The 8,911-nt window shown below is 45.3% G+C and overlaps 1 protein-coding gene across 4 annotated transcripts; it reads left to right on the forward strand.

Moving 5' to 3' along the window:
• The first annotated feature begins 5,255 nt into the window (after nucleotides 1-5,255).
• On the forward strand, nucleotides 5,256-8,701 carry LOC123105666 (uncharacterized). Of its 4 annotated transcripts, none has more exons than XM_044527776.1 (6): nucleotides 5,256-5,541; nucleotides 5,655-5,783; nucleotides 5,865-5,960; nucleotides 6,037-6,303; nucleotides 7,022-7,209; nucleotides 7,880-8,701. In XM_044527776.1, exons 1-6 carry the CDS (start codon nucleotides 5,373-5,375, stop codon nucleotides 8,459-8,461), a joined length of 1,431 nt encoding a protein of 476 aa, XP_044383711.1. In that variant the 5' UTR covers nucleotides 5,256-5,372; the 3' UTR covers nucleotides 8,462-8,701. The 4 variants fall into 4 exon arrangements, with proteins under 4 accessions (XP_044383711.1, XP_044383717.1, XP_044383732.1 ...); XM_044527782.1 differs by having other exon boundaries at nucleotides 5,658-5,783; XM_044527797.1 differs by having other exon boundaries at nucleotides 8,182-8,390.
• Nucleotides 8,702-8,911: the final 210 nt, after the last annotated feature.

Here is an 8,911-nt window from a genome sequence, read left to right on the forward strand (position 1 = left end):
TCTTTCAAAATATGTTGGACAATCATGCTTGATGCCAAGAGGTATGGTGTTACTTGACTACGCATTTATCTTCTGGTTATCTTGAACAGAATGTTTCAAAATAGATTGGCATAGTAGCGCACTATCTCGCCCTTCCCACTAATTCTATGGGCATAGACTATATCTATTTTGCCCGTCAACATGTTGCGGCTATTTCAAGGCAAGGTGTTCTATGCTTCATTTACAAGATGACAATTCATGATTCTCCAGATTAAACATCTTCTATTTACTAAGTTTGTGCTTACCAGGGCATCATATTATATGTGCCACATAATGTATTTTTTTGTTTTAACCATGGTGAAGTCATTTCTAGATCTTTTCACCCAGGTGGTGGAATAACTATAAGAAACAAACTAAGGTTCTTATTCATAGAAATGATATTATTGGAATGAGGGTGTATACTAGCAAAACTCAAATTGGCTCCTTAATACTTGGCTAAATGTGAATTCCTTTCATTAGGCTTGGAACTTTAGACCTGAAAATTGAGCTTGGCCAAAGTTACTTTAATAGAATGGTGAAAATATGTGATTTAAATTATTAAATATACTGGAAAAAATTCACTTATTTTCGAGGAGTTAACAACCATTTTTTTGCTGGTTGGTCTCAACATGGCTGAATCTTTGGTTGGTGCACTAGCATTTTATTTCACCCGAGATCTATAATTTGTAAAGTATGGTACCATGTCGTATTATATATGAATGTATTTTTGCATGTTTTTATCGTTATAATTTACTTCCACTAGCAGTAAATACTAAAAGTACATGGCCATACGACTCATGCTTGCCAAGCATCTTCTGTTTTTGTGAACAACTATGAAAGTATTGGTCTTCACTTTTGTGTGCACACCAGTTAGCACCAATGAGCAGCTTAATACCTTTTCCTTAACGAATAAGGATAACTGGGAAGGGCAGAATAAAATCTTTGTGAAGACTTTTTTTTTTGGCGAAAGCTTGGTGAAGACATTTCAACAGAGATGCCATAGTGTTGTATAAGTGGATTTATTGCTTGGTTTCTATATACCCTTTCCGGTTCATTATTATTCATTAGCGCCTTGTAATAGAAGATATCTCACAATCAAATTTGAAGTGAATCTACACAAGTCATGAGATGGTTGGCCATTGTTGCCCAAAACGTTATGTTCGATTTTCTCTACCACAATTTGTTCTTTGTTTGTGGTGGCATGTCTTTTTTACCAATTGTTTATTTATTTTATATTACATATATTTCATGCGCATAGTCTTTTTCATGACCAATATATGGACCATATGCCCACTGTTGAATCAGGGGTATTTTAATGCATGTTTATCATGGTTTACCGAGGCATGTGGAAATCGAGACGTGTGTTGCACGTGCAAGCTTACTAGTATCTAGAACAGATAATGTGAGAAACGACTACAAGAAGAGCACCATCTTCCTGCTGCGTCCACAATGCGATGTCGAGGTCTTTTTTTCCCCCACAATGCCGTAATTTTATCCTACAAAATATGCAAAAGGTGCAGATTGAACCCGTGACCAGTTGTTATGGATGGCCCGTACTTACCACGGGATTCAGGCATCCTCTGCAAAAGCGCACTGTGCAGTACATTCGCTATTGTGTGGACCTCTGCACCCACATGTCATCGGTACTATAGAACCAACCCTTTGTTTCGCGACCTCCTCTGGCGCTCCCACGGGCGGCAGGGGAGGAAACCCTAGCTGCTGCCGAACCGCGACCTCCTCCCCATCCCTCCCCTCGCCGCCGCCAGGGCGTGCCGGCGGGCGAAGCCCGCCCGGCATGGGCGGCGGCGGGGCGCTTTCTCCTTCTCGCGAGGCGGGATCGCCGTGGGGCGATCTACCCTGGCCGGAACGCGACATTGTGTGGGGCGCGGCGATGCTGGGCTGCCACGGTGGCGGGCGTGGAGGGCTGCATGAGGCGGGCTGCGTGCTGGTGATGGTTATGGCGTCCCGTGGTCAATCTGCCGGATCTGGACGACGGGGGGCAGTGGCACCAGTGCTAGGCAGAGTCGGGCGAGATCCCCTTCGGGCTGGCATCCGTGGTGCACGCGGTTTTGCTGATTGCTCACGCGGATTCGTCTTGTTGCTTGCGCTTGGCCTTCTGGATCGGCGCCGAGGCATGTCGGGGAGGCATCCCCGGGGCGCTCGTGATGTGCTATTGGTGGCTGTGTTTGGCCTGGCGTCGGGTGCAGTTACTGACGACGGTGGAGTCCGACGGCCCTTCTCGGCATGGAGGTGGGACATGGCAGTGGTGGTCATCTCCTCCGTCGGAGGTGGTCGGCCTGAGGCTGGGTGGTCGGATCTCCAGATCCGTCATCTAGTCCCGGCTACGAGTTGGGGAAACATGGTTGCCGGTGAAAACCGAGCCGACGGCGGGCGATGGCGGCGTTCTACGCCGTGACCTTGATGAAGGCATCATTGTGTAACTGTTGTCGACCCACTCGTGTTGTTCCGGGGGAAACCCTAGATCTGGTCTTCCAGATCGGACGATGGCGGTACTACAGTGTCGTTTCTCTCTTGGGAGCATCGTGTGTGGAGCAGCGCCGGAAGACAGAGGTAGGAGGTGGAGCGGCTTCGTCTTGCACGGAGCTTCGGTGGAGTTGTCAAGTCATGCCTAGTCGACAGGTGCTACGCCGAGTCATGCCTGGTTGGCAGGTGCTACACACGATAGATCTTCCAGAGTCTTCCCGTCAGGGCGGATGAGCGTAGGGTGGTGGCGTCGTTGGGCATCGTGGTGGCGTCAACGGATGTCCAGACTGACAAGGACGATGCGGATATCTCTCCTGAAGATGGGTCAGTGGTCCGATGATGATGGCGGCTTCTAAAATGTGTGCATCTGGTGTGCGCTTTAGGTAGACTGCACCGGCTGTTGGTCTCGATACGTTATGTGGATGGATCGGCGACGACACCGGTTTTAGATATAGGGAGTGAAGGCACTCCATATTATCGAGTTTGTAGATGTGAGTGGTGGCTTTGGGTGGATTGATGTATGTTATTGTCAGATCTTTATGGAATAATTAATAAAGATGGCTGCATGCATCGATTTATGCAGAGTCCGGGGGTTGAACCTCCTTTTCTAAAAACAAATGCAGTACTGCAGAGATCTCCACCCGTTACCACAACACCCACGACTAGTTTCTTGTTATGTGAGAGTTGCCATGGCCATTTAACAATACACCACTGTCTATATTTGAAACTTTTGATAAATGTGTTTATAGTTGGTGGTGAGATAAACGACTAACCAATGGTAAGCAAATTTACCATCCAGTAACCAAATCCTTGGGCGCCACGCAAGGCCAGCTACCTTCCAGGTGTTAATATGCATTTTTAACTATACAATAATCAAATACTATATATAATATACATTTTTTGTTTTAGTTCATACATCATTTAATTCTAATATTCATGTACATAAAATCAAATCTCTTCAAATATATTGCAACTGATTCCTGCAATAATGTGCAAGGCGTTATCTAGTTTAAAATTGTTTTTTAGATATCCAAATTTTAGACTTGCCATTGGAGATGCTAACCGACAAGCGGTATTACCTCCAAAACGACCAATATTAGCTAGATTATCAACTATTCTATTTTGATCACGTACTAATTTCACAGGAGTAAGCTATAGTAATGTCAAGTGATGCTTGATTTCACTCATCAAGTGTCCATAAGCAAATTGATTGAGCCAGGGGTAACAATTCAAACATTATCTAGGACCCTGTCCAACAGCCCCCGCGTCGTCCCCTCTAGGGCTACTCAGGCGGCACCCAAACCCTAGCCACTGGGGGCGCTATCTTCCTCTTCCCCTCCCTCCGCCTCCGCCAGAGGACGCCTCCAGGCTAAGCCCGGAGGCCGACGGCGGTGGTGGAGGACTCCCACTCTCCCACGTCTTAGGGGTGATGCGGGGCCCCTAAACGCGTGGTGGCGCGGCCAATCCAATCTATGCGGCGCGGCGGCGATGGCTGCTACAGGCGGCGATGTGGTGACCGGCCCTGCCTCGGGCGGTATCAGCTGCAGGCATGGCGCGTAACTGTATCGGGAAGGATGGTGGCTACGGTCGGCGGCGGCGCGCCATCGGGTGTCGGATCGGCGGAGGCGGCGTGGAGGGCCTGGTGGACTGTTCGGCGGCGCCTCTGATCATATCTGATCTAGTCGGTGCAGCCGGCGGTGGTGGCCATCTCCTATGTCGGAGGTGGTCGGCATGAGGCTGGATGGTCAGATCTCGAGATCCGTCATCTAGTCCCGGCTGCGAGTCGGGAAGACAGAGTTGCCGGTAAAAACTGAGCCGGTGGCACGCGATGGCGGCGTTCTGCGTCGTTAGCTTGATGAAGGCATCGTCGTGTAACTTTTGTTGACCCACTCATGCTGCTCCGGGGGAAACTCTAAGATCTGGTCTTCCAGATCGGACGATGACGGCACTGCAGTGTCGTTTCTCTCTTGGGAGCATCGTTTGTGGAGCAGCGCTTAAAGATAGAGGCAAGAGGTGGAGTGGCTCCGTCTTGCACGGAGCTTCGGTGGAGATGTCAAGTCATGCCTGGCCGGCAGGTGCTACGCTATGTCATGCCTAGTCAGCAGGTGCTACGCGCGACAGATCCTCTAGAATCTTCGCGTCTGGATGGAGGAGCGCAGGGCGGTGGCGCCGTGGTGGCATCGACAGATGGACAGACTGACAAGGGCGATTCGGATCTCTCTCCCGAAGATGGGTCAGCAGTTCGATGATGATGGCGGCTTCTAAAACGTGTGCATGTGGTGTATGCTTTAGGTCTGCTACACCGGCTTTAGTTCCGATACGTTATGTGGATGGATCGACGACGACACCGTTTTAGATATGGGGAGTGAGAGCACTCCAAATTATCAATTTTTGTAGGTGTAAGTGGTGGCTTCGGGTGGCTTGATGTATGTTTTTGTTAGACATTTGTTGAATAATAAATAAATATGGTCGTATGCATTGATTGATGCAGAGGCCGGGGGTTTAACCTCCTTTTTAAAAAAAGAAAAAGTCATTAAAAATGTTCGTTAAAATTAAAAAAATATTCATTATTTTGAAATTGCGGCGAACATTTTTTTGAATTCTGAGAATCAGAACTTTTCTCGAAATCTCGAAACAGTTGAGACTCTCTCTCCGAGAAAACAAAAAAATGGGAGACGCGAAGCACACGCAACCGGGCCGGGCCTTGGGCCCTTTCATGTACTACCTCGAAAGAAAGAAAAAAGAAAAAAAAAACGTCCCAATTCCCCACACCCGCAACCGCGAGCAGAAATCCCTAACCTGTCCCGACCCAACTCGCCGCCGCCGCCGCCGCCGCCGCCGCGCCGTTGCCAAGGAACCCTAGCGTGTTGATGGCATCGACGGAGGAGCAAGTCTTCCTTGGATCGAGGAACCTGTCGTATCACAGCGCCCACTACCCCGACGCTAGCGCCGATTGGGATTACCCGGAAGACCCAGGCGATCGGCGGGAAGGGGTGGAGGTTGCCGAGCTCCATGATCAGCCGGCGCGCATGAGCACCTGTGCGTATATCATGCATCTCCACTCTTCGTTAATACTCTTAGTCGTTGATCTTGTTTCCGCCAACTCAATTAGTCGTTGATCAAATTTCTATTTATCTATTGCAACTGCGCAGCAGATTCAGATCCATGTGAAGTCGCCAGGCGTGCCTTGGACCTCATGTTCCCGCGGGAGGAAGACAGCGATGACTGCTGGAGCACCTGGAGCGCACGGGAGGAGGGCAGTGATGACGACGATGAACAAGGTAGCCGATTCTCCCTGCCGACGTCTTCCATAAGTAATTAACTATCCCTAGATCCTAGATTTACATTGATTGATTCTGTAGGAGAGGAAGGAGTCGATGACTGTAGCACACAGGAGGGCAGCGATTATGAAGACGATGGCAATTGTCAAGTGATACTAGCCGAGACAAACTGTCCAGGTAGCTGCTGATTCTCTCAACAGATAAAACAAAAATATATATTTATCTGCTGAGCTGTTCTACATCAATTCTTCAGGAAAGCTCTACCCCAAGAGCGAAGCAGATGACATAGATGACAAATGGGTACATAGGTACTCCCAACAGCTTAATGAACACTCGAAGCTGTGCAGTGAGATTATGGCTCTGGGAGTTTATGATGATGATTATGATTATGATTATGATGATGATGATGCTCCTCCTTGCCCCGTCTATCCCATGAGAGTGTTCCCTGACGCAACAGGTGCCTGCGTCCTTGGGCTCAACTGCCACCATCGTGTCTACAGGACCCATGACACTTCTACCAGTAAGTGCTGTTTGCCATTCGTTCATTCCTAGTAATTAATTCATCTGCCGTTGTGATATACTGACTAGCACAATGCTCGTGCGTTGCTACGAAACCATAAAAAAATGAGGAATTACTGGTGTTTTGCGGCTGTTGCATGGTTCACAATTAAAAAGAGTGTGAATGTAATAAAAAATCATGTTGCAGTCGCTAAAGAGTCTCGAGCGACCGTAGTAGGTCCTTTGCAAGATGTATAGTCAGATACATTTTGAATTTGGAACATAGGATAATGGGCGTTAGTAAGTTGAATGCACGATATTGTAGATTAGGTAGGAGGACAACATCTCTCGCCTAATTTGTTTGCCCTCTTCTGCTATGACATAGAACCGAAGAATTAGCTGGGCAGAGAAACTAAAATCAAAGACCATTATTTTGAATTGGAGGCATAGTTGCATTTATAATTTTTGTTTTTACAAGAGTGTCATTCTCACACTAGGGTAGCAGTGTATTTGTTTATTTGGGATAGGTCTCACACCTAGTAAAAGTTACATTTGTTTATTTATGTCTCTTGGAATGTTGCTAGTCCCACATGTGGGTAGTGCACAACTCAAACCTTTATAAGTAGGTCAGATATCTATGTATTTTGTTACCAACTTGCTTTTGTTTTCCCTAAAATAATAACTTGCTTTCGTTTTCCCTAAAATAATAACTTGCTTTTGTTCTCACTAAATAATTGCAGCTCCATCAACTCTTGGAGAGCGCACACCAAGTTACATGCTACAATTATTCTTCATGCGTCTATCAAGCTTTGAACCCTTGTATCCCATTAATGTGTATGGAATATTTGCCATTCGGGATTACTTGGACCCGCGACGGAACTACGTCTTTAACCGTCCCAGGGATAACGCTGTCACGATTGAAAAGAAGGTAATTAAGACTTCCTTTCCTCCTGAAGATAGTATGCTTGTTTTTCTTTCAGAAATGGTTGATTGATGTATTATTAAAACACTGATATTTATGTCAGTTTGGTTCTTTGATTTGTCTCCTTCATTACTCGCATCTATTAAAAGATGTGTGTGAGGTCAGGTTAATTTGTTTCTCCATGTTCAAAGGATCTGCTCTTTATATTGTTATAAGCATTAGATAGATGATCACATCAAGCCATCAGACCAGTTCTCAAAATTGGATATGATTATACTTTTACCACCAACATACAAAACTGGTCATCTTGTTAATATACTTCAATATAGACACTTACTCTATTTCTTTGTCGTTTTTTATTACACATGTGCAATTAAGACGGTTATAACTCCCAATCAGCTGGATAGTAGAGGGGCATTGGGTAATTATTGTGAGGTCCCTAGTGGTAATCTAATCTGATATGTCATAAATGTTGAGCAATTGATAAAACAGACACAATTGCATTAACTTGCATGTCTTGCATATGTAAAAAAAAACACCCTCAAGATGGGAGTATCACTCAATAGTTAATTTGAACATGTGCAAGTATATCTTACTGAGTTTGTTGTGTTGATACATGCTAATGTATGTGGAAGTGGATATCGCTTATTAGTTCTAACAAGCTGTTAGATCCTAGGGTTCCTTTGTCATACCACTTTGTAGCCCTTGTCGAGGAATGTATTTGTTGGATAAGGCTTTAGTAGAAGTTGATCTTTGGGTAAAGAAAGAAGGGGATGAATCAGATGACAAGCAACTACTTTCTGCATATGCTGAGATTGATATCCGGACTGAAGCTGATCTCATGCTTTATGAACGGATTTCTGGTGATAATTGCAATTTGGACTTGAAATATAAAGTCCTTTCAGAAAGTGTTGAGGCTGTAATACAAGTATATGCAAAGGTCGACCATCCTCACCATGTGTTGTTCACTGCTTTTAGCACCGGATATGATGACTATCCTCTTCGTGGGGTCGTGCTGTTTGATGACAAATTATTTGGCGAGGAAAAACTATTCAAGCATGTTGTCGCGGTAAAAGCAAATGAAGAACTGCATATTTTTTTAGAAGTGAACGGTTCAGTGTTCAAGTGGACTTTTCAAGATGAACATGTTGGAGCTGTTGTTTCTCCTGATGACTCAATCTTGGACTATGGCCATTTCTTCGTGAGGGTGTTGTTTGCTCCAAAGGATTGTCGGTTAAGCTCAGCTCCAACATTCTGACAGTGTCGCCATTGGCTGAAAGCCTGAAGCTCGTGAAAAAAAGTGATGTTGCTTTTCCTGGTCTTGTAATTGCGTAACAGTTGAATTTATCTTTTTAAGTCCTCTTAGGCAGACATCAGAAGTATTATATTTTTATAGCCTTAAACCCGTGAAAACAAGAGAAACTGTTGACTTATGTGGCCCATCTTTGTAATATGACTGCTGGAAACCTGAACATGTTCAAGTCCATTTCCTCTGTTATTTTCTCAGTCCCACTATTTTCCTTATAATTTGGATGAATCCTTGTTCTTTGCATGGTGTGTTCTACTTAGATAAGGATATCCTTGTTTTGTTCAAATTAAGTGTTTATTATACTCGGCTTATTGAGCAGATGTATTTGCCGATCAAATTTAAGTAAAACCCATCATTTGTTTTTTTCTTGAGCTTGCACAAGTTTCTCTTGTTTTCATG

This window comes from Triticum aestivum, chromosome 1B, assembly GCF_018294505.1.
Source record: "Triticum aestivum cultivar Chinese Spring chromosome 1B, IWGSC CS RefSeq v2.1, whole genome shotgun sequence".
NCBI classification, from domain to species: domain Eukaryota; kingdom Viridiplantae; phylum Streptophyta; class Magnoliopsida; order Poales; family Poaceae; genus Triticum; species Triticum aestivum.

What these genes read in the sequence shown, in the direction of transcription:
- LOC123105666 (XM_044527776.1), top strand. Translation starts at nt 5,373, where the DNA reads ATGGCATCGACGGAGGAGCAAGTCTTCCTTGGATCGAGGAACCTGTCG. An exon ending in GCCGGCGCGCATGAGCACCT is followed by an intron (nt 5,542 to 5,654) that starts GTGCGTATATCA and finishes GCAACTGCGCAG; the next exon opens with CAGATTCAGATCCATGTGAA. An exon ending in AGCCGAGACAAACTGTCCAG is followed by an intron (nt 5,961 to 6,036) that starts GTAGCTGCTGAT and finishes TCAATTCTTCAG; the next exon opens with GAAAGCTCTACCCCAAGAGC.